This window comes from Sebastes umbrosus, chromosome 19 (assembly GCF_015220745.1).
Source record: "Sebastes umbrosus isolate fSebUmb1 chromosome 19, fSebUmb1.pri, whole genome shotgun sequence".
Classification (NCBI taxonomy): Eukaryota; Metazoa; Chordata; class Actinopteri; order Perciformes; family Sebastidae; genus Sebastes; species Sebastes umbrosus.
Genome location: NC_051287.1, coordinates 5,619,090 through 5,644,752, shown reverse-complemented (window position 1 = coordinate 5,644,752; position 25,663 = coordinate 5,619,090). Strand labels below are relative to the sequence as shown.

The following is a 25,663-nucleotide window of genomic DNA, read 5'->3' as shown; positions in this document are numbered from 1 at the left end:
AAGACATAATGACAGACAAAAAAGAAGAGGCCGTTGGGAATATCGACATTTTCGTCTGAGGAATAACTATTACGACTAAAAATACATTATATTAACTTATAATGCATCGAAAAATTAACTTCCTTGGCCTACACCATTTTTGACAACGTCAACAAATACGTCACAACTCAGAGCTTTCACTAACTTCCTACTTACGAGGTCGTGAACACCACAAGAGAGGAGGGCGTTCATATGGTCTCCTCTCGTGAACGCGATAAACACGACCCCATTTGAAGGCACCGTTTCTCCACAAACATTTTAGAAATTTGAACCATGCAGCTATAGCCTAGGAGTACATGATGATGACAAAGCAGGATCACTTACACACACATACTGTATACTGTAGTTATTTCACAAACTAACAGCAAGTGTCATTAACTGGTAAAATGGTGAGTTTAGGATACAAGTTCTGAATTTTAAAATTGAAACACAATCTTCCCAATCCGTACGTTCAGCTCTATGAGATTTACAATACGACGACATACACAACACAAATAAATCCAGAAGTCTGATTCCATTTGTAATGAAAGCCTTTCTCAGCAGATGATAGATGTATTTGTATTGCAGAGTTTTAAAGCCCCCCACCCCCCTCCTCCAGTGTATTTTGGCATTTCTATGATATTTCATATTTATTTGAGTCATTTTCTGACTGAGTTAATTGACAAAGAACTTAATTTTGTGCTCAAAGTAAAAAAAAAAAAAGAAGGTTGTTGGTGAAATGGGAATATGACGTATGACTATAGTAGAAGCTGCAGGTCATAGGTCATCCTCCGAGCTTGCGCAGGTGCACTCGTGTTCGTTTGAGCCTGAGCGGCGGCAAACCGAGAAATCTAGTTAGTTAGCCCAACTTGTTGCATTAGCTAACTGAGGGTTTTCATTTTATTTTTATGTTCCTCCACTTTAACTCAGTGTGTTTATTTTCAGTCAACCCAAGAAGATTACACAAAATCCCACCGGAAGAAAGAACACAACACCCTGACTGTCTCTCTCACTCACTCTCTTCTTCACCGTCTCCTCCTCCTGCAGGAGATAAATTAACGGAAAGCAGCCGATACCGGAGGTTTCGCGGGTCTCTAACGATGGGGAGGAGCACAACTTTCAGCCCAATGGAAAAAAACAAGAGAAAAAGTCCCATCAAGAGAAATAAACAAATTACGGAACTCATCATCACACTCACACACACACATTACAGGAAGAAGAGGAAGTCTGTAATAATGACCCACACGGCCACATCACACAAAACTGTTGCAACTTCCTCGCGCGAGCCATCAGTATTTATAGAAACTTTCCCAACAGACAGGTTTGCATAAGTGTTTTAGATAGCCACAGATCAAAATACAATAAGTGTACTAAATGCACACAAGTGTGTGCATTTGTGTGTGTGTGTGTGTGTGTGTGTGTTTGTGTGTGGTCCATTAGCTCAGTAGTTCAAGGTAGGTGACGGGGACTTTGCCCTTTTCGTTCCCCCGTTCTCCAATCAACCAATCAGGGTCCATTCCTGGTACGGTGTATACAGTAATGAGCTGGAGAAACGAGAAAACAAAACAGAGGAAAACATTTTAAGATACATATGGCAACGTTTTTTTTTAACAAAATGAAGCTATTTAAACAAGAAAATGACTCATACTGAGGTTGATTCTACAGGAAAGGGAAACAGAAAGCATTACGTTGCACATCATACGGAGACGTTTGCATCATCTCCCTATTTCCACTCTTCAGCCGCAGTCTCAGTCTGTGCTTTGGATTTTCTCTGACTTCAATGTTTAGTCTATGTACTATCAGCTCCTGATTGCAAAGATTTTCAACTTGTAGACGCCCAGCGGAGATTCCAACATGCTCTCAGCATGAAACGGTAAAAGGCGTGGTGGGTGACTTTATTTGTAGCCGTAGGTAGATTTGTAGATTTGCAGCAAAAATAGATTTTGACATCCATATTGACAATAAAGTAGAGAGCACAGACAAAATACAGACACACCAAAAACATGACAAAGAGTACTAAAAAAAAGTCTTACTGGGATCAAGACCCAGCAAAAAGAAGGCCACAAGAACAATATAAAAAAAACACTGAAATATCAGGACAAGAGTCACAATAAAACGACAAAAGGATAAACTTTCCATAAATATTTGCAAATGTTGCTAGGACTTCCTCCGACCAGATGGGAGAGGCTGGAACTCATTAGACAGAGGATGTGGTTTGAGGTCATTGTTTGAGACATCGCTGGCTAGCGGCTGTAACTGGCTGGTGTACAGGGACTCTATAAATAATTGCGGGTCGGTGTCCCATGCGTGTTCGCGTGTGGCTACGCTGTTCAGACTCACACTCCGACACAAACTACACGCGAGCACCAAAACCGCAAAGTTCTATCTAGTGAAGCCCGTCTTGCAAACAGTGTTGGTCGCGGTCGGAGGACGCGGGGGAGTCCGTAGCTTTGGTCTCCAGGACCAGAGTCTCTGCTGTACTCTGCTCCTCTGCTCCTCTGCCTGCCTTCACTCTCTCAGCTCGCTCTACTCTCACATGCATGCGCGCTCACTACACACTGCAGAAGAGTTAGTTTAGCTCTGAGAATATCTAGTGAATGTACAGAGGACGTTTATGCAGAAATAACTGCTGCAGCTCCTCCAGACCAACAGAGGTTTCCCGTGTCTTGTGAAGTGACGGGGCTCCGCAGCGAGAAACGTTATCATCTCCGACCAAAACTCCGGTGTCTCCCCTGTTCCCTCCGGCCGCGGTCGGGAGGCTGATGCAGGAAAAGCCAACACTAGAGAGACCTTCGTCTGGTCAGCTAACATTACTGCCAAGCAGGTGAAATATAGACTGATATTGTGGTTTTAGCTGACGTGTGTCGCCTCACTGTGTTGATCAGTGCTCGTTCATGTCTATGTAGAGCGAGCACAAGCACGAGCAACTGGGCGCTGACCTTCGTTGACTTAACGGCCACAGGTGTCGCTGTTAATGAGCAATTTCTGATTCTTACATACAATCCATTTAAAAGCAGAGGAAAAGTCAATAAATAAAAGCCGGGCATGACACCCATTTCCCTCCAGGTGTTTAAAAAGCAGGTTAAGCAGAGTGAGTGTGGCATCCTCCACTCCTCTGTTAGGCCGATATGCGAACTGCAGCGGATCAAGTGCATGTTCGGTGTTTTTTAAAACACACGCTTTGGAGCTTTTCACTTGTGCAGGGTTGTTTCCAACATCACTTTTTTGTTTCAAAAAACCTGCTCCATTTTTTGTCACTGCATCTGAAAACATCAGCTATGTCTGTAAAGGGGAGACTCGTAGGTACTGTAGCCATAGAACAAACTTTCATTCCGATATCTTGAGGTCAGAGGTCGAGACCCTTTGAAAATCGCCGTGCCAGCTTTTCCTCGCCAAAATTTAGCGTAACTTTGGAGCGTTATTTAGCGCTCTTCCTGACAAGCTAGTATGACATGGTTGGGACCAAAGGATTCATTAGGTTTTTAGCCAACTAAAACCTCTGAAAGACAGAACAGCGGCCGTTGGATTTTTCAGAGGTTAATCTAAGCATTTGGTAGCCCACTGATGGTGCTCTGAGACCAACCGGTGGGCCAGACATAGTTTCTTGTGTAACAGAGATGTTTGTGTGTGGGGTGCCACAGAATATCCTGCTGTACCTCATCAGCCAACAGGGAAAGCTCACTGGCATCATGAGCATCGTAGTCATACAGGACCTTGGCCTTTCTGGTGCCGGTGACAGGAAGCTGCATCTGCTCCATCGTCAGCGTGCTGGGCCTTTGGCTGGATGAAGAGGAGACCGTGGCCCCAGGAGATGAAGGTCCAGACAGGAAAGCAGAGGAGACGGGGTCCGGGCAGACAGCAGCAGTTGGGTGGGGAGCACTGACGGCATTAGCACATCTGCGCGAACATTGTAAAACAAATAAAAGGAGTTGAGTAGTGGAAATGGTTTTCCAGCTTATTTATTTTCGTGGTGAATCAATGGGTCAGCGTGCGTAAGCTGTGCTCCTCTCAACAGCTGATGTGTTGAAACCACAAGCAGGCAGACTGAACGACTGCTGACAATGTTAAGTGGTTGACCTCCACAGACCGCATGTTGCGCCATCATCCAGATGTGTCTTGTTTATGTTGAGATGAGTGATAAGCCGCAGCCGGGCGGCTTTCCTAGCTAGACTGATAATAAGGTGGTCTTTGAGCAGTTTCCACCACAGAAGTGCTCGCCATCCAGTCGCTGAAAAATGCAATTCTTGTAGAAATCTCCAAATGTTAAAAGTTTTTGATACCAAATCACAGCATGGCTTTTTCTATGGTGTTCCTCAAGGTCTTGGTGTCTTAATGTGGTATTTTGGAGGGATTATTGATAATTGTTATCAATTATCGAGTGGTAAAAAAATTGTTAAATTTAGCGCCAAATATGTCACAAATGGTATCAACCCAAAAATTGCTGCAACAACTTATGAGATATAATAGAGCATGGGAATGGAAATCATTTAATTCTATCATAATGTTCTAAACCCTTATACACGTTCACAATTAATTTTAAATAATTAAGTAATTCATTCAATCATGTTTATTTCTGATTTATGACTAGAACAACTTGACACACAGTGCTGAGCTGCATCTCAAATTAATCTTCTATGTGACATCTACTGTTGACCTGCTGTCTCGCCCTAAAGATCCCCTTTACCCCCCTACAAAAGACAAAAACGGGTCTATTGTGGGTCTCAGAGGGTTAAGTGGCTTTACAGTTAGAGAGGCCCTTTCCCCACACTGTTTGACAACATCACACATACAGTATATCTGGTATCTGCTTGCTCCAACACTGCAATGAAGTTATATGACGTTTACATTAATGTTCAAACTCATACCTGCACATTATGGAGTCATGAGAGTGCCATAATAAAAAATAAATCTGTCAGAGAATAAGAAAATAAAAGTGGAAATATAAAGAGGAATAAATAAAAGAATAAATAAATATAACAAAACTTATATACAGTACATATAGCATATAATACAAGTCTGTTTTAGGCCTGTTATATAAACAAATACATACTATCAGAAGTGAACGTTTTGCAGAGTCAAGCTATTTGTGTGCATATGGAAATAGTTGGTGCAAGTGCACACAAACTGTGCATATTTGCTGTCCAACAAAAACTGTACTCACTAAAGTAAAAATCAAACCTACAGCATTGACTACTAATATGAATAATCCGCCCTGAAACCAGTTTATAGGTGCACCACCGCCAACAGCTGAACTGGTGTAGCACAGAAGACCGAGGTGAATTGTGGGATACACTTGGCACTGAATACCTCGGTAATAGGAGACGTGTGCATTCACTGTGTTGGTATGGTGTACTGTATGATGCTTTGATTAATTTGTCTACTCCGGTTTCCTGTACGTAGTTGTTGCCTTCACATGCAATATAAGAATGAGCCTTAGTGACATTGACTCACTTAGTGATTAATAGCAGCTTCATCCGTTCATGCGGAATAATAAATAATATGTGAATATGTGTGTGAACACGTACCGTTACTGGATTTAACATACGTGCAACAATTTAGCCACAAATTCGTTTTTTACTAGGTCTTGTTTCTCGGCAGTCTGGGAGTTCATCTGACTCAACAAGGCATCAGCGTTTTGCTCAGAAAATACCAGTAATTACATCTGTGTACGCATTGAATAATATTACGCAATTCCAGCTGTGTCAGTTGGAGGGAGTATGCCAAAGCCGACACTGGCTGGTCTGCGGTTAAGTCTGTGGTTAACTCTGAGCTCTGCTCAACAAGACAAGTATGACAAATGTGACCTTTACAATGTAATTCAAAACATTTTGAAACTTAATTTTTCTTTCACAAATACCTTTTGACCTGAGTGACCGAGCTACAAAAGCATTGTCCTAATGCATACAAGTGTTAACAGATGAGGCTTCCAACAGCAATCACACTCACTTGTTGAGCTCCCTCTGAAGGTCCTGCATGTAGTGATGACACTGAGCGTAGTAAGTGGCCTGAGCCTCCGCAAAGTCCTGTAAACAACGCAGGTGGTTGAGCTGAGGGGAGAAAGGAAGAGATGAACTCAGTATGAGTGGAATCCCAAGCAGAACACAACGATAATCGCTTTAGAATCGCTCTTGATGTTTGTTTTTAAAGCCATTAACAGCTTTGCCCCACCTTATTTGTCTGAGATTTTAACGAGCATAACGGGGCTTTGCGGTCGTCGGGTCAAGGTCCCAAGGTCAAGGTATAAGCTGTGGGGTGATCGTGCTTTTGCTGTCGTTGCTCCTAAACTACGGAACAAGTTACCCCCTGATATACGCACTGTCACTGACCTAGTACTATTTAAATCTAAGCTCAAGACTTTTTTATTTAGAATGGCTTTTAATACCTAGTAGTGCTGTGACATTTTCCCTGTGCTTTTTATGTACCTTTTTATGATTTTATGATATGTTATGTTTTTTATTCCTGTTATTGTTTTATGTTAATGTCAAGCATTTTGGGTACCTTTTGGTTATTGTAAAGGGCTTTACAAATAAATGTCGATTGATTGATTGATTGATACTGTATATAACAAACATTATAATCAGAGACGAGGCACTAGGCACCTGATTGGACAAATGCTTTCACCCATATTTTGACACACAGTGCTGAGCAGCATCTCAAATTAATCTCCAGGTTCCCAGCTTTCAGATGATGTACACCACTTCTATGTGACATCTACTGTTGACTTGCTATCTCCTCCTAAACACCTCCTGTACACCCCTATAAAAAGACAAAAACGGGTCTATTGTGTGTCTCAGAGTGTTAACTCAGACAGTATGTCGAACTGGTTAAAATGACGCAGATCACTACTAGGACAATAAGTTCACATAAGTCCATTCAAAAGATGTATTAGTCCCATCAACTACATAACTGTTCTTCTGTTGTGCGGTTTAAACTCCAGCCGAAGAGCGTATCAATGGCTCTTTGTCTTTCATTTCCCTCAGGGGACAGCACTGTCAAGATTGCTTGCTGTCACTGTAGTGGTGTCAAAGTTCACTGAAGTTGAACTTTCGGGAGCATGAATGTGTTCAGTTAATCTGTGCAATATCTCAGACAACCACAAAACACAAATTCATGGTGGTCATTTCCTCTAAGCCGTTAATCTGGACAGGATAGTCAGGGAACTCTGACTAATAGTTTTCCATCCCTGAAGGCTCACAGAAATCCGTTGACATGCTTTATCACACTCACATGTGTGCTGCTGATGCCTTCCAGCAGCAGTCTGGTGACCTCAGCTTGCCGGTCAAACTCCGTCTGAGCGACGCGAAGCTCGTGCTCTGACTGCAGGTGGAAGTGACAGGACAGGACAGGAATGAAGTATTAAAAGGGCTGTATAATATATACATGTAATGCTTCTCATAAAACATTTAGACACAACCAGATCTATCCGCTAGTGAAGGTTACTTACTTTGTCCACTTCCTCACTCAGCAGCTGAGAGAAGCAGCATGAGAACAGAGAAAAGCAGTAATTAACCATTCTCAGACTCAAACATCGAATATAAAGATCTATAAGCTACGTCTGTGCTTCAGTCTAGCCCAGGAGTCAGCAACCTTTACTATCAAAAGAGCCCTTTTAGACAAAAGAAAAATCTGTCTGGAGCCGCAAAACATTTGAGCACTGTGATGAAGGTAACACAGCTTATAGTCTTACTTTATGAGAAAAAAGTTGTAATATTACGAGAATAAAGTCATAACTTCACGAGAAAAAAAGTTGTAATATTAAGTGAATTAAGTCATAACTTTACGAGAAAAAAGGCGTAATATTACGAGAATAAAGTCATAACTTAACAAGAAAAAAAGTTGTAATATTAAGTGAAAAAAAAGAAAATAACACGTAAAATTATTACTTAATTATATTATGACTTTATTCTCATAATATTATGACTTTATTCTCGAGATCTCAGATTTACTCTTTTTTCCTCAATGTGGCCCTAATACTCCGTCGTACCGTCGTACCATAGACCTACAACAATGATAAATAAAAATGAAAATGTAAACAAAAAACAGTTATTCATTTCCATTTTTAAAAATCCACAGGGAGCCACTGGAGAGGGGCTAAAGAGCCTCAGGTTGCAGACCCCTGAGCTAGCCAATCTGAAACTCTGAGGGGAGCTAGCAAGGTGAATGGATGCTGAATCTAAATTTTCTTTATCTGCAGGAACTGGGTTTAGTTAGTCCGCTTCTGTTACTATGACAATTCCTACCCTGATGCCCACTGATCCCAGGCCAGTTTTCCGGCACCAACTTTGAATCAAACAGTCAAAAAATTGTATTTAATCTAATTTATTAAATGTAATTAAATTTAAATTAATATAATTTTAACTTTTAATTTAATTAATTCATATTCTGTGTGAAACAATATAATATTCTTTTAAATTAAATAGGAATTTTTCATGTTATTTGCAGGAAATAAAAATATGATAGTGAGCAAATTAAACTCCATATTCATAATTAAGAAATAATTAGTGATTAATAATTAGTGATGTGCGTGCAAACTCATCTCAGCGTCAGGTGTGCAGCAGCATGAGCAGTGGGTTTATTTGAGTTCATTTTTTATGTAAAAAAATGCTGAAAAGCAGCATCTGTATTAACTCATAACAAATTAACTGCGCATAATGTAGTAAGTTAAATGTAATAAAAGCTCATAATGTAATAATCAGCACATAATGTAATAAAACCTTGAGCGCATAATGTAATGACAGTTTTGTTCATAATGAAAAGAAAATTATTAAACTTAGCAACAAAAAAAAGTTGAATAATTGTAATAAATTCAGCACATAATGTAATAATTTACAAAAAGAGTACTCTCCTTGTCTTCTGAAAGGTCCCATATCATGCTCATTTTCAGGTTCATACTTCAAAAAGACCTTTATTTTCCTCATACTGTCTGCCTGAATATACCTGTATTAACCCTCTCTGTCTGAAACGCTCCGTTTTAGTGCATTTCAACGGAATTGCGTTGCTAGGCAACAGCTTGGGTCCATGTTTACTTCCTGTCAGCTGATGTTATTTACATACACTGCAACAGGAAATAAAGTGGGACACATTTAAAATGTTTATGTTTAAAACCGTGTAATGACCTATATATATATATTGTATATTTGTGACATCACAAATGGACAGAAATCCTAACGGTTTGTTTCAAACGCACAATTTCTGAATACGGGCTATGTGTATTTCTCAGTATATTGAGCGTTTTGATAGTTTAACAGTATTTATATCACACTTAATAAACCTGTTTTATAATATAAAAAGACATGAAAATCGCACTTTTTACAATATGGGACCTTTAAAACTCAGTTGGGTATCTGTTCCATTTCTTCAGAACTGTCCCACAACATACAAGTAAACCTTCTTTTAGGTTTTGTTCGTGGTGTAAATGTATAATTACTTTGTGCTGCTGTGGTAGTCACAGCTGTATCTCTACTTCTTAAATCTTCTTCACTTTTTGTAAATGGTAATCTTGTTGAAATGTATGAATAACAAAACTGTGTGTGATCAGAGACCGAATGTGTTTCGATCTTGTAGTGGACCGTAAATGCTTCAGTGACGTATTTGTGTTTGCCAGCTGCTGTTGTCGTTGACCTGAACTTGACCTTTACTCTACATGTGCAGCAGCAGACTCATGAATGATTGCTGTATTACGCCCTCCTGTGTTAAACATGTGTCATTATAAGAAACCAATGAAGAAGGTTTGTGTCATTTCTCAAGAGACATTGTGGGTTACGTATGTAGAGGTTTCATGAGAATTAAAGTGGGATGACTGATGAAGATATTAAGGCAGATGAGTGTTAGACTCCATTTACAAGGATGGACAACATGTTAAAAAGTTAGAAACTGAACTTTAAGTAAATCTAACTGCCTGGATAATAAAAAGGTTTAAACAGCTAAATGATGCGGTTTGTCCTCATCACCCATTTCCTTTCATGCATCACTTGAAAACTTCCCATTAACACCTTCTGCTAGTATCTGTTACCAGCTTGACGGAGCATGCTAATTGAGGAGTTATATTTCATCTATTTCCATTCATTTCTTATTGTAAAACATTTCATATTGTATGTATTTGACAAATTAATGGATTATGTGTTGAAACATAAGGTACAAGACATGGTAAAAATGTTTGTTTCTATCTGCATATGTGGTAACTACAGCCTGGGAAAATAACCCCCCTATATTTCCATTTTATTCCCGTTATTTCCCATTAAAGGTCCCATATTGTGCACATTTTCAGGTTCATACTTGTATTTTGTGTTTCTAATAGAACATGTTAACATGTTGTAATGTTAAAAAAAACGTTATTTTTCTCGTACTGTCTGCCTGAATATTCCTGTACTTACCCTTTGTCTGAAACGCTCTGTTTTAGTGCATTTCAACAGAATTGCAACGGATTTGCAGCGGAATTGCGTTGCTAGGCAACAGCTTGGGTCCATGTTTACTTCCTGTCAGCTGATGTTATTTACATACACTGCAACAGGAAATAAACTGGGACACATTTAGAATGTTTATCTTTAAAACCATGTAATGGTCTAAATATTGTATATTTGTGACATCACAAATGGACAGAAATCCAAACGGCTTGTTTCAAACGCACAATTTCTGAATACGGGCTGTGGTTGTTTCTCCGTATATTGAGCGTTTTGATCGTTTAACAGTATTTTTATAGCACTTTATAATATATAAGACATGGAAATCTCACTTTTTACAATATGGGACCTTTAATTCCCATAAATTCCCATTAATTCCCATGGAAATTTTGCACCACCTAGTCTGAACATTGAATTTGTCCCTAAAGTACCCCCGTGTTTCCTAAAAACTTTAGGTTACTTCAGTTACTGGTTGTCATTCATCGTATTCATTTCAACGTCTCACTATGGGATGTGTCTCCCTGCATATTCCTCAGAAGGCATTTTTCCCATTACGACAATCCTGATTGGCTGGTTATCACCACGTCCGCGGGGGCGTCGATGGCCATCCGGGCATGATCCGGCCCGAGGCAGCACGAGCAGATCTGATGTTTGTCCCTACTCTTGATCTTATGTCTATAGAGGATTGGCATAATGAGACAAATGCTTCTGAGGAATACGCAGCGAGGCGCCTCCCATAGTGAGGCATCTAAATGAAAGCTATGACTGAGAACCATAAATGGGCCGTGTAACAGATAAAAGGATAAAACAAAGTCTTTACCACACACAACCACACTATAACTCACGGGTGACTATCTTCTACCACCATGTATATATAAACGGCACTAAAGATTCTAATTTTATTGTGGTACAACCTTCCTCTGCTCTGATTCGCTTGGGTCGGTCGCCACATCCCAGCTCTCCCAGCCGCTCTGCAGCTGATTCAGTTACAGAACCAACACAAAGAAACACCAGCTGAGAGTCAACAAGCCTCAAACCTTTCTACTCTACAACGCCGTCTGACATACGGGAGGGTTAACGTTTTCATTTAACCCAACAACAACAACAACGTAGAAAACAACCTTTTTTTCACTGCGGTTCTTATTCCTAATTCTGATTTGATCTCAGAAAGTTACAGTTTAGCTGAAGCAGTTAAACCACAGCTAAGAAGGTCAGCGACAAACCAACGGCACTGCTGCGTCCTTTGCTGTGATGCTTCAGATGAAATGTTGCTGCTAACTGTTCAATGTTTTTTTGTGAACAGTTTGATGCATTAAGGCCACCGTATCTCTCTTATACACCTAATATACTATGATTTGCTGTCTTTATACCCAGTGCAACTAGAAAACTCAGTTTTTTTTCAGAGACACGTCATAATATTAGATCATACCAGTGGGGAGCGATTGTATATGGCTCCTAAATGTGGTACATTCAAAATATCATAGTCACAACGGAGTATTAGAGCCACATTGAGGGGGGAATTTAATTTAATGAGAATGAGAATGAAGTCATACTATTTCAAGAAATAAAGTCATAACTTTACGAGAATAAAAAGCCATTTCCTCCTCCACAAATGCGGCAGTTTTCAGTCTGGTCTGTGTGGTTCCTTCTTTGGAATAAACACAAATTGCATAATCTTTTCTACGTCCTGATACTTATGATAATGTGGTGCTGATGTGACAAAAGATTTATGATTTTGTTATTTGTGAAACCTAAACTAAAGTATAACAAGATACTCTATGTTCCTCATTATCACACAGACGGCACGTTGCTCTATTTCCCATCTAAAATAACACGTAAAATTACTACTTTATAATATTAAGACTTTATTCTCATAATATTACGACTTTTTCTCTTAAACTTCTGACTTTATTCTCATATTACAACTTTTTTCTCGTCAACTTCTGACTTTATTCTCATAATGTTATGACTTTTTTTCTCGTAAAATTCTGACTTTATTCTCATAATATTACAACTTTTTTCTCTTAAATGTATGACTTTATTCTCATAATATTACAATTTTCTTCCTCTTAAACTTCTGACTTTATTCTCATAATATTACGACTTTTTTCTCTTAAATGTATGACTTTATTTTCATAATATTACAATTTTCTTCCTCTTAAACTTCTGACTTTATTCTCGTAATATTATGACTTTTTTTCTCAAAATCTCAGATTTATTTGTTTTCCTCAATGTGGCCCTAATACTCCGTTGTACATAGTGTTCGTATGTCAAATAAAAAAGAAAGTATGAATAATCAGTTCGCTCAAACAACAATACACAAAAATGAAACATGCGCAAACATGCTCATAAGTGTCATATTTATGTCGCAAAGATCATGCAACAGTCGGACAAGCCTAACTTGTTCAAGTATTAGAAACATGAGCATCTTACAGTGTTATTTAAAAGCTGTCATCGCCATGCTGCTTAAACATACAGGCACCACAGTAGGCAACATTACAGAGCCACTGGTGTGTTGTTGTAAACTGATTCAGGCAGCCTGTGTTTTGGTTCGCTTGGAAACGGTCGGAGAACACCTCTCGCAAGCCATCTCAGACCAGTTGTTTTGGTCCGCACCAGAGTACGATTACTGCGTTCATAACGAACCACACCAGGGGTTGAACCGCACCAGAGTTTGATTAAAACAGATTTAATATTCTTATAAAAGCACTTTAAGTATTCTATGCCTTATTAACATGTCAGCATAGCTCCTGCGTGCCACTTGTTTCACTTGGGACTCTTACCGCTGATGCACTGGCAGAAAGAACATAATTTCGAGGCCTTGTCTCCTGAAAATCAGGTGCAGCCTACAGACAAGAGCAGGGGAGGAGGAAACACATGTTGGCACAGTCATGCAGGCAGTTACAATCATTAAGCAGAAAAACAAAAAACAATTTAGCCAAAAGCATTCCTGCGTAATGAAAACAGATCAGAAGCAGAACAGATGCAGATAATTCAGAACAAGTTCAAAGCAGAAGGTGCCGTGTGTAGGTGTTGCTGCTGCTGCTGGTGGTGGTGGTGTGTGAAATTATTTATGACTGTGAATAATTTATTGATCGCTGTTTAAGCAATAAATAGGTAGAGTCAGATTACATTCTTATATTGATGGATCCACCCCATCTTTTGTTGTGGTGTTGTTGCCATTAAATTAAGCTTTTTTTTTAGCTTTCTTACATGTTTTGCTTTTGTTTTAAATATATATATTTCTGGTAGCACTTCATTTTACAGGTCTGCAAATTTGATGGTAATTAGGTGATATTAGCAAGTAACCTAAACGCTGCTCACAGGCTCATTGGATCAATCTGAACAAGGCTCACCACCGTGCTGTGAGAAGGTCGCCCCCTGCTGTTTCTCAACGTCCCAACCCTGTACTGAGCAGAGGCCTTCTATTAAATCATTTTAGACTCAATGACATGATATCCACAGAGTGCCTTTAAAGGCCCTGAAAACTTCCTTTCTCAATCACTTTCACAGCAATTTCTGATTCTTACAAACAGTCCCTTTAAAAGGGTCATGGAAAATTTACTTTTTGTAACGTTTGAGTCTCAATCTGTAATTATTTTAGTAAATAATACCCAACTAACTATGATGGTATTTTGCTTTATTATTCCTATTTCTACAGCTTCTTATTCTTATTATATTGTATAAACTTTCACGTCGCCGAATATTATTTTGTGCTGCTACAGTAACCTAATTTCCCTGTCGATACCACCGTTTCATCTCATGTCATATTAGGTACTCCACTCATGGTTTTGATGATGTAACGTCGATGCATCAATGCGATATTGTAACCCCTAGTTCTATTAAGTACAGGCGGAGCACTCTACCAGACTCTAGGGGTAATAATACTCTCCTTCAATCACAAGCACGCCTTCCATCTGGCATCAAAATGAGCTGGTTTCAGAAAAGCATTTCAAAGAAGCTTATATATTACTCAGGTTGAGATACATGCAACTGGCACTGCAGGTATAGACTCATTGATGATATGGCAGCCAGCAGAGCATCTGAGAAGCTTTTTTTGTTATTAAATTTTAAGGGGCAGTTTGGTCAGTGCAGCCATGCCATCTGAGGACGTGCAACACAAGAGTAACAAAAAGTTTATAGTTTATATGTCAAAGCTGTATGGTTCTTGTTATTCCGCCTAGATATTTTATTGTGCGTATGTGGTAGAGAACAGCAGGCACAAGATGACTTATGAAGTTGGAATGATTAAACTGTTAGCAAACAATTGCTTATGTCCACATCCAGCAGATTGATTTCTCTTTCTATTATAAAAATACTAAAGCTAAAAGAGGTAAAAATAAAAGCTCCCTAGAGGGAACTTACCGCCGCTTTGGCTTCTGCCTGCTTGGCTTTTTTCAGGCGCGCCTTGCAGATGTCAAGATCCAGTCGTCGATTCTCCAGAAGTCGCCTCTCTTTCTGCAGAGGACAGGAAGGGATCCAATCAGAAACTGGGATCTGCTGCTGGAAACAAACCTCGCAAAACACTTCTATTAAACAGCTTCTATTCAGATAAAAGCAAAGTGACGCAACCAGCTCCGATACGAACCCAGCTCTAACTCTGTTTTAGTGTCAATGAGTGTCCGTGGCAACATACTTCTCCTCACTTGGGTGGCGTTAATATGAAGACAATGTCTTAAAGCACCAAGGACTTACAGTGTAGCAGTGAATAAGAGATTAAACCAGTCAGTCAGTCTTACTGATATAGTCCTCCAGTCTCCTTCCAGGAAGTTGCGAAGAGGAGTGAGGAAGGTGACGGATGAGGTTTGGAGGAGCTCGCGCTCGGCTCCTCCCAGTCTCTTCTGGTACTCTCCAACTGTGATCAGGGTACTGCCTACAAAATACACACATATTACACATTATGTAACATCTGACTGAAAAACAGACTTTTTTTGATTGTCCAGAATATGCAGTATGCATATGAATACTAAATTCATATGCATATGAGCAGACTATTGTGCTCATTTTCAGGTTCATACTTGTATTTTGTCTTTCTACTAGAACATGTTTACATGCTGTAATGTTAAAAAAAACAACTTTATTTTCCTCATACTATCTGTCTGAATATGCCTTTATTTACCTTCTGTCAGAAACACTCCGTTTTAGTGCATTGCAACGGAAGTGCGTTGCTAGGTAACGTTTGGGTCCATGTTTACTTCCTGTCAGCTGATGTTATTCACATACACTGCAACAGGAAATAAACTGGGACACATTTAGTATGTATACGTTTAAAATTGTGTAATGGTCTAAATATTGTATATTTGTGACATCACAAATAGACAGAAATCCTAACGGCTTGTTTCAAACGCACAATTTCTGAAAACTAGTTGTGTGTATTTCTCTGTATATGATACCTTCATAGTATTTATATAGCACTAAAACCTGCTTTATAATATAAAAGATATGAAAATCTCACTTTTTACAATATGGGACCTTTAAAATTGAAGACAATTAGATATACTGTCAGAGGTTCTACTAGGAAATTTCATACTATTTGGCATTTTGGGCTTTTGTTAAGGACATGGAGACTGACAGCATGACAATGTAACCAATTTCTCTGTCGTTTCAATTTATTTGTGTTATTTATTTTCCTATTACGGATGTCTGGATATGTTTAAAACTCTGGACTGATCTGTCAACTATTTCATTATTATTGCTAATAGAAAGGAAGGTGCTTCAGGAAAGCCTCCCCAGACCTCTTCATGAGTACTTCATGAGTACAAAGCAGACAACGTGTTCAAAGTCTCATCAGTTTCAGTAACAGCACCACTGACCGTATGGCGTCCCTGGACCAAACTCGTTGGCAGCTTCCAGCATGTACTGGCCCAGCAGCTCTGGGTTAGTCGTCCTGGAGGGAAGCTTCTTATCCAGCTTGTCATAGATGAACTCCTCTATTCGAGCACCTGAATAACAGGTTATAAAGACATCATTGTGAAACTGTAAAGTAATAATAATAATAATAATAATAAACTGTATTTGTATAGCTTCTTTCATACAAGAAATGCAGCGCAAAATGCTTGACAATAAAAGACATTACATGCACTGAGTGCCTCACATGAAAATGAAATAAAAACATATTAAAATCATTAAGATGGAAAATAAAACCAGAAAAAACATTATTAAAAAATGAGAAAATTAGTGACCTTAACAATCCACTGAACAGCAAACTGTTGGTTCCTCACTCTACATCAGAGTGATATCATTTATATCATCTGTACTCATTATGTACAATGACTTCACACAGTCTTTCCTTACACAACACCCGGGGAAATGGTCGTGTTTAGAAGGTAACCCAGGCTACCCAAGGTTAGGCGTTAACCTTGAATAGTTAAGGTTAGGATAGGTCGTTGGGCAACAGGTCTCGCAAAAGGAAGTGGTCACTGCAAGCTGCAGTTGTTTCAATTAAATAGCAAACACATGACCAACATGCTGCATTGTTAATGCACTGTATAATGATGTAATGTATTTTGTCGTTCCTATTGTTGCTGCCGTGATTCAATGTTTTCTTTTTATGTGTTGGGTGCTGCTATTTGACCCTGTCTAGGCTAGGTCTTACTTGTAAGAGAGGTTTTAATCTCAATGTGAAATAAAAATAAAGGTTATGAAAATGTTGCTTTTTCACACATTTTCACAACATGTGGGTTACCTTCTAGACACACAACCCTGGGAAATGACTTACCAGTGTGGTCCACTGGAGCATGAGAGGGTTAGAAAATACACAGATCGAGAGTTAGACATTACTACCACGGTTTGTTCTACTATTCTATCCACTCTAAGTCTATTACAGATTAATGAGAATCTCTAAGTGTGATATTAAAAGTTGCTTGGTGACAAAATTCAGCTAGAAACGCACAATTATAATGTGACATTTAGGTTTAAGTTCATTTAAAGTGCTGCAAAGAAGGCAACCTTTACAGATATATTTACTCAACAAATTTCAAAATGACATTTCTGTCTCCTGCTTGTTTGAAAAATATGTTTCAAACAATATATATGGAGTCCCTGAGGAATGAAAATGGATTCTTTTACAATCAATTTAAATTAATAAACTATTTTTACATTATTTTTCTTTTGACTAATCAGAAAGCCATGAATGTAACTGTTTTCCTCTTCTGGGACTCCATATGAGGAGATGTAACTTCTACGTCTTTTTTTCCTCTCTTACTTGGGTTGGGCTGCAGGAGCACCTCGGTTTGTCTTAAGATCTTTTCGGTCCAGTTCTTGGTGGAGTCGGCCCGAGTGATCAGGTTCTCTAAGTGGGGATCCAGCTCCGTCTTCTCAGCCTGGCCCAGCTTCTCCTCTGTGAACTGGGAGACAAAGTTTAGGATCCTGAGTGGACATCGCAGGCACAACAACAAGATATACACACAAAAAGTATCTAATAAAAGTATATATACATATATATAGAATTATATAGATCTAGATATAGATGATAGATGCCACTGTGACTGATAGTAAACTTAGAAAAACTTGGCAATGTCCAGACTGAGTGGACACAGCCTGGCCACAGAAACAGGCTGTCACAGGCAGAACAGACCCAGAACGGCCACATCGTCATACAAGAGAGCTGGAGACAGAATATCACTTCTTACTGTGCTGTGAAAAATATAAAGATGTGAGAGATGTTTTCTTTTAAAAAATAAATCCAGAGTTCATTCATCTCCCCGATCCTCAGAAAATGCCATACTTATGTGGAGAGAAAAATCAATGTGCAATATTAGCTGCAAAATATGTTGCCTGTTGCCATACAATAAGAGGTGCTACAAGCTCCAAACATGTTTCTGATTGACTATATCTGTAAAAGAATGTATATTTAAAATGTATTTGGTGTATTGTAATTGTGATTATTTTGTGATTATTTCTTGTGATTGTGATTATTTTGTAATTATTTCTTGTGAAATGTAATTATTCATTAATATGTAATTTAGCATTGGCAATGATGTAACCTGAACAGTCATGCCAATAAAGCTGGATGGATGGATAGATAGATAGATAGATAGATAGATAGATAGATAGATAGATAGATAGATAGATAGATAGATAGATAGATAGATAGATAGATAGATAGATAGGTAGGTGGTAGATTGCCATGTCTGACTGACAGAAGGCAGCAGCCAGCTGGTCTTAAAAGACGCACAGACGATGGAGAAATTCGTCATATAACAGCAGGCAAAACTTCGGAGAGACAACAGCTTTGTGGCACGACATCAACATGTGACATCTTCTCAGTTTTTAAATAAAAATAATTCAGAGGGGACAATCGGAGAGACAGTCAATCCGAGGCTGGATTACCGCCAGGCCTCAGCCCAGATCCCAAAGGCCCCCAGGTTCACTGAGGGCTCATCAGTTTGTGGGAAGTTGATTAACCTTTTACCACCTGTCCAGCCCATGGGGACACTAGCACTTAACTTACTGCCAGTACTATGAAACCGTTACGTCAATATGAACATGTAATATGTGTATAAACAGATTGTATGCTTGTCCTTTTCTGTCATTGTGGTCATTTAAAAGAAAGAAAGAATGCCTTTTGTTTAGGGCTGTATAATTAATCAAATACTATAGTGACCGTTTTTTAAATCATATTAGCTCCATTCACTGCTGCTTTAATTTAAAGGTCCCATATCATGCTCATTTTCAGGTTCATACTTGTATTTTGTGTTTCTAATCGAACATGTTTACATGCTGTAATGGTAAAAAAAAACATATAATTTTCCTCATACTGTCTGCCTGAATATACCTGTATTTACCCTAAGTCTGAAACGCTCCGTTTTTGTGCATTTCAACAGCTTGGGTCCATGTTTACTTCCTGTCAGCTGATGTTTGGGATGTGGGACACATTTAGAACGCTTATGTTTAAAACCATGTAATGGTCTTAATATATTGTATATTTGTGACATCACAAATGGACAGAAATCCTATCGTCTTGTTTCAAACCTGTGTTTATTCCTCCGTATATTGATCGTTTTGATAGTTAAACAGTATTTATATAGCACTAAAAAAACTGCTTTATAATATAAAAGATATGAAAATTTTACTTTTTACAATATGGGACCTTTAAATTGAGGAAAATTAGATATACTGTCAGGGGTTCTACTAGGAAATTTCATAATATTTGGCATTTTTCGGCCTTTGTTAAGGACATGGAGGCTGACAGCATGACAATGTAACCAATTTCGCTGTCATTTCAATTTATTTGTGTTATTTATTTTTAATTATTATGGGACCTTTAACACTATAAATACAAACACACCACCTTTAACCCTATAATATTCCAGTGTGAGTATTATAGGACTACTATAGAAGATGCATAGCCCAAGTATAATAATAAAGCAATAAAACTGATTATTATGACTGGTTATGTTTAAAGAAATAATAAAATAAATAGGAATAAGTTGCAAGACTATTGCTCCCTATACAGACAGCAGCTCCTCTCTTTCCTCCTGCTGCTGCTGCTGTCACAAGGCTGACACACACTCGATCACAGCCATCAATAATGGATCGAGGCTTTGCAAACCTTCATCGGCTTACAGAGCTGGTCGTGCTCATCATCCAAATACACGACCATTTGTATTTAAAACACCACAATCTGCTTTGAGAGTGATGAATAAATCGTGCATAATGGCCCACAGCTAACTAACAGTGGTGTTGCATGCACGCAGGATGCAGTTTCACAGTATAACGGTGGATAAACCCTCATATTATTATATATATAGGTGTTTTTTACCTGCACAGCTCGGGTGAAGAACACTCCTGCACCTGAAGCCAGTTTCTTGACGTTGAAATCCATGATGTGAACCGTGCTGAGCATTCAGGCAGGGCTGGTGTTGTTTCCCTGCTGAAGGGAAGTCTCCTCCGGATCAGCTGAGATGATGATGATGATGATGATGATGTAGCAGCAGGCAGACGCAGGACTGAATGACTGGAGCTGTAATCCGCTTCATGGATGATCGGTGATCTGCTGTCCGCCCTGCGTTTAAAGAGACCAGAGCAGCAGCAGGAGGAGAGTCACGACTCCATCCAGACTGCCTGCAGCAGGTACAGCATGTTCAGCATGTACCTCCAGTAGGACCTCTGTACTCAGGCTTTTTAATCAGTCTGTTCGACATAATATACTATGATTTTTTTTACTTACTATAGTGTGACTTTTTTCTACTCTTTTTTTCAACATACTATACTATTACTTTTTTTCGACATACTATTCTATAACTTAAAAAAATAAAAAATAAATACAATACTATGACTTGTTTTTTAAATTACTATACTGTCACTTTTTTCGATATGCTATTCTATAACGTTTTTTTTAATACAATACTATGATTATTTTTTTACTTACTATACTGTGACTTTTTTTCTACTCTTTTTTTTCGACATACTATAATATTACTTTTTTTCGACGTACCATACTATGTTTTTTATGACTTTTTTGAATTACTGTACTGTGACTTTTTTCTACCCCTTTTTTTTCGACATACTTTACTATGATTTTTTTTTCGAAATACTATTCTATAACGTTTTTTTTAAAAACTATACTATGATTTTTTTTTACTTACTATACTGTGACTTTTTTCTACTCTTTTTTCGACATACTATAATATGACTTTTTTTTTTCGACATACTATTCTATAACGTTTTTTTTAAAAACTATACTAGGATTTCTTTTTACTTACTATACTGTGACTTTTTTCTACCCTTTTTTTCGACATACTTTACTATGACTTTTTTTTTTTAAATACTATTCTATAACGTTTTTTTTTAAAACTATACTATGATTTTTTTTTTACTTACTATACTGTGACTTTTTTCTACTCTTTTTTCAACATACTATAATATTACTTTTTTTTCCGACATACTATTCTATTAAATTTTTTTTTTTTTTTAAATACTATACTATGACTTTTTTTCAACATACAATACTATGATTTTTTTAACTTACTATAGTGTGACTTTTTTCTACTCTTTATTTCCGACATACTATTCTATAACGTTTTTTTAAATACTATACTATGACTTTTTTTTAATTACTATACTGTGACTTTTTTCTACTCTTGTTTTCGACATACTATACCATGACTTTAAAAAAAAAAATAAAAAAATACTATACTATGACTTGTTTTTTCGACATACTATTCTATAACTTTTTAAAAAAAAAATACTAAACTATGATTTTTTTTCACATACTATACTGTGACTTTTTTCGACATACTTTACTACGACTTTTTTTCAAAATACTATATGATGACGTTTTTTTTACATACTATTCTTCAACTTTTTTTTTTTTAAGTACTATACTGTGACTTTTTTCTACTCTTTTTTTTGACATACTTTACCATGACTTTTTTTTTTAAATACTATACTCTGAATTTTTTTCAACATATAATACTATGACTTTTTTCTACTCTTTTTTTGCAACATACTTTATGACTTTTTTTTCACCACACTATACTATGACTTGTTTCTCGACATATACACACACATATATATATACACACACCTGTAATGTAGAGAAAAACAACACAGGATTCTCAATTTTTTACCACTCCATCTTTATTGCTTATTCATATCTTTACATTAATGGCCTGGTACTATTTAGAGCAGGAAAAACTGGAACTCCGTCATCATGTTTGGATCAAATATTCTTCACTCTACTTTGGATCACACAGCAGTTACAAAAGAAATCAGTAACAGAGTGTCGACAGACTTCAGAAACATTATGAAATTAGTACATGAATTCTGAAACACAGCAGTTCTCCTGAAGAAGTATTCCACTTTAACTTTTTAATTACATCTTCATAAATAACAGTCAACCCCCAACAGTAGCTACCTGCTGTCACTGACATCCATGGGTTTTTTTTTTTTTTTCCAGATCTAGACATTATTTCTTCCTGGAAAGCATAAATTGAAACATTCAATGACTTCAAATTAGAGAGAATATGTGATGGAGGATTAAGATGATCATCTAGTTTCTCTAGAGAGAAGTTCACACATCTACTACGGGGATTTAATCAAACACTGTGTGATTCTTAAAGAGCTAAAAACTCACAAGTTTTGATCATAATGTGAAAGTGTGGTAAATCCTCTTCATATGCACACATTTGAACTCCAAACAGAAACATTAAGTGAGTCTCTAAAGAGATTTTCATTTCACACCAACTGCCTACTTGAACATTAAATTTCCACCATAACCATGAAATAGCGATAGAAATAGAGCTGTACCAATCAGATTCCCATAAATCACACAAAGAAAAAAACTGTACATGAGAACCCAGGAAATCAAGTCAGTGGGTAAACCCAACATGACTGATATGAAATAGCTTAAAAAACATCAGTTAGGCATCATGAACATAATCCTTAACTGTATTTGTGAATGACACGCTGTACAGAGGCTGATACTGGGAACCAGCTCGAGCTACACACACTGAGGTGCCAGTGTGCTACATATTAGAAATCACTGTGCAATATGCCCGAAAACCAACACATTTTACATCGGAGAAAACCCTTGTGAATATTACTATGCAATATGAGCGGTAATGTAGGTTCCTTCACTGCCGTGAATGTTACGGTGCTGGCAATCTCTGGTTTAGGAGTGCAATGAATGAAATGTGAATGAAAGCTTCCAACCCACCTCCCAAATCCTGCTGTCAGCGTCAGCACTGCGTTCACTACAGTAGGAGGAGGGAGTCTTTAATCCCAGCTCAACCTGCTCATTCAACCCCATTCAGATCTTTTATTAAAGTGAAATTAAATTAAAATGGCCACAATGCAATGTGTTATAGACCTTTTTAAACTTGACAACATAAAGCATTCTTAATGGGCTCCTTTTGTATTTCCAGTTGCAATGTTTGTTAATGCAGTAGCTGACAGGAAGTAAACTTGGACGCCCTAGCAACAGAATGAAAATGAAAAGGTAAATTGGTGCCTTCAAATGGGGTCGTGTTTACCGTGTTTACGAGATGAGTCCATATGAACGCCCCCCTCATGTCGTATTCATGACCTCGTGAGTGGAAAGTTTCTGAAAGCTCCGAGTTCACAAGTTGTTACGTGTTTGTTGACGTTGTCAGAAATGGCGGAGGCCTTGGAAGAGGCGCATAATAAGTCAGTATATTGTAATTTTAGTCGTATATTGTTTTTCTTGGTAATTTTATAATAAGTGTGAGGAAAATGTTGATATTCCCAACGGACTCATCTTCTTCCTCTGTCATTTTGTGTTTGTATTTCCTGCATTATGTTACCCACTTGCTAAATTGTTAGCCTCTTCTAGACGGCGACAGTAACGTTAATATTTCCGTTGCTTAGCAGCGGTGTTCTTCACGACTCAACTACTTGAACACCAATCATATTGTGTACACGACTTCTCATGTTGTAAACAAGAGTTCACGTGTTTCATTTGAAGGCACCAACAACAACAGCTAATGGAGTGAATGAAGTCCGACTTTGATTTGGGTGAAGGAAAAGGTAAGGTAACAAGTTGGTTAGAGTGAGGGTGAGAGCTGCGATAGCTCGAGTAGAAATCTAACATTTACGTTCATTATAGGTGGAGCTCAAACTTGATTCCTCTGTCCTCCTTATTTCTGAGAGCCAGGCATTACATTCCTGAACCGATCATCCTACTTTTAACTTTAAACACACATATTGATGCACTATTAGATTTTTCTCCGATCAGTTATTGCTTCGTCTGCTGTTTGCTGTTAGTACGAGTATCGCGGGACTACTCGATGCTAGAAGAAGCATTTGATTTTAGTGAAGCAGTTACTTAGCAGCATGTTGACCAACCAGTAAAAACGACGGGTCATCAGGTGTTGTTAAGGTTTATTGTTTTTCTTGCAGCCTCGTCTTCCTAATTGTCTGGCATCATTACTTGACCACTGTTGAGCTCGAGTGCAAAACACTGGAGACAGCTTTAAGATGTCCATAACTTTTATATATATCTACTCCGTCATGACAAAACTGTGATTCCACAGTGTGAAAGCCGGCCTTCTGTTTCGTCAAAGCATCTGTAATAGAACACAAACTCCGATGACAACTCGCTATTATTTTGATGCAATGAGCTAACAGCAGTAATCTGACCTGTAGCGTGGCTCACCACCAACCAGTATGGAATATCAAGACTGTACTGACCAAGCAGAAACAAAAGACCAAAGACTGTAGATGAAAGCGTGATCACACTGCCAAAAGTATCAGGACCCCTGAAAGGGGAACTCTACTGATCTTACGAAGCGTGTTGGCGAGTACTACTGCACACGTAACATCTATAAAGCCTTTTGTGACTCCAGAGGGAGCTGAGAAAAATCGGATTAACTGTCTAAAGTGATGTCACTTGAGTCAGCGTCAGTTGGGAATGAAGACTACAAGTTTGAAAATAAAATAAATATAGAGGTGTGGAGTTAGAAAGAAGTGGGCTGAGCAGACCTCTGTAGCTCACTCCTCATCTCTGCTTGAGGCCAAATAGAGAGCCTAAGTCCCGCCCTTTCGGTGGACCCCATAGGACCCTATTTCGGAAAAAAATATGAACGGTAGTCAACGGAGAGAGATCAATATTTTTTTGATCCCGTTTGAATAGCTACATGAATCAAAAATATGATGTTTGTCAATTTAAAACATAATTTTACAAGTCAAGAAAGTCTCAGTTTGTTGTAAAACTGGTGAACTATTGTCATTAGAAAGACTAAACCACCCAAAAGTCGCGTAGTGACGTTTCTCTCTCTGATGCTACGATGCCTGTGTGTTTCCTACTGGGATGTACTCACACCAGCAACTGGTCTGACTCGTTCTTTCTCTTCCCGGCTGATAAAAAAAGACCAGGAGTCGCTGGATAAAACACATCAGGTAAGATAACGGTTCATTTGTGCGTGGTACACAGCTAAATTAGCTAGCTGGCTAGTGTTGGTGACGTATATTGTGCGAGACGAGATATGTAGTTCACTGAGCGGTTTCACACAAAACTAAATAATACTATGACAAACTGGGACTTTCTTGACTTGCAAAATTATCTTTGAAAATCAACATATGTGTGATTCATGGCGAAATTCAAACGGGATCAAAAAAAATATTTGTCTCTCTCCGTTGACTACCCTTCATATTTTTTCTCGAAATAAGGTCCCATGAGGTCCACCGTGACTTAGGCTCTCTATAAGCTCTAAGCAACATAATAGTCAAGTTGCATTGTGGGTAATGTAGGCGCCAGGTTTGACAAGGAAGAAGAATGTCTG

The 25,663-nt window shown here is 38.2% G+C and overlaps 1 protein-coding gene across 9 annotated transcripts; it reads right to left on the bottom strand.

Moving 5' to 3' along the window:
* Nucleotides 1–938: 938 nt before the first annotated feature.
* On the bottom strand, nt 939–20,437 carry LOC119478447 (endophilin-B2-like). Of its 9 annotated transcripts, XM_037753188.1 has the most exons (13): nt 20,182–20,437; nt 17,623–17,764; nt 17,137–17,148; nt 16,232–16,360; nt 15,158–15,291; nt 14,784–14,876; nt 13,202–13,264; nt 11,333–11,395; nt 7,463–7,486; nt 7,246–7,335; nt 5,965–6,065; nt 3,675–3,915; nt 939–1,562 (listed from the first exon to the last, which is right to left on the bottom strand). In XM_037753188.1, the coding sequence occupies exons 1-13, from the start codon at nt 20,263–20,265 to the stop codon at nt 1,455–1,457; spliced, it is 1,284 nt and encodes a 427-aa protein (XP_037609116.1). In that variant the 5' UTR covers nt 20,266–20,437; the 3' UTR covers nt 939–1,454. The 9 variants fall into 9 exon arrangements, with proteins under 9 accessions (XP_037609116.1, XP_037609117.1, XP_037609118.1 ...); XM_037753189.1 differs by lacking the exon at nt 17,137–17,148; XM_037753190.1 differs by lacking the exon at nt 11,333–11,395 and having other exon boundaries at nt 20,182–20,433.
* Between the last annotated feature and the right edge of the window lie 5,226 nt (nt 20,438–25,663).

What these genes read in the sequence shown, in the direction of transcription:
- LOC119478447 (XM_037753188.1), bottom strand. Translation starts at nt 20,265, where the DNA reads ATGCTCAGCACGGTTCACATCATGGATTTCAACGTCAAGAAACTGGCT. An exon ending in TGAGTGAGGAAGTGGACAAA is followed by an intron (nt 7,336 to 7,462) that starts GTAAGTAACCTT and finishes TTCCACCTGCAG; the next exon opens with TCAGAGCACGAGCTTCGCGT. An exon ending in AAGGCATCAGCAGCACACAT is followed by an intron (nt 6,066 to 7,245) that starts GTGAGTGTGATA and finishes TTCTCCCCTCAG; the next exon opens with CTCAACCACCTGCGTTGTTT.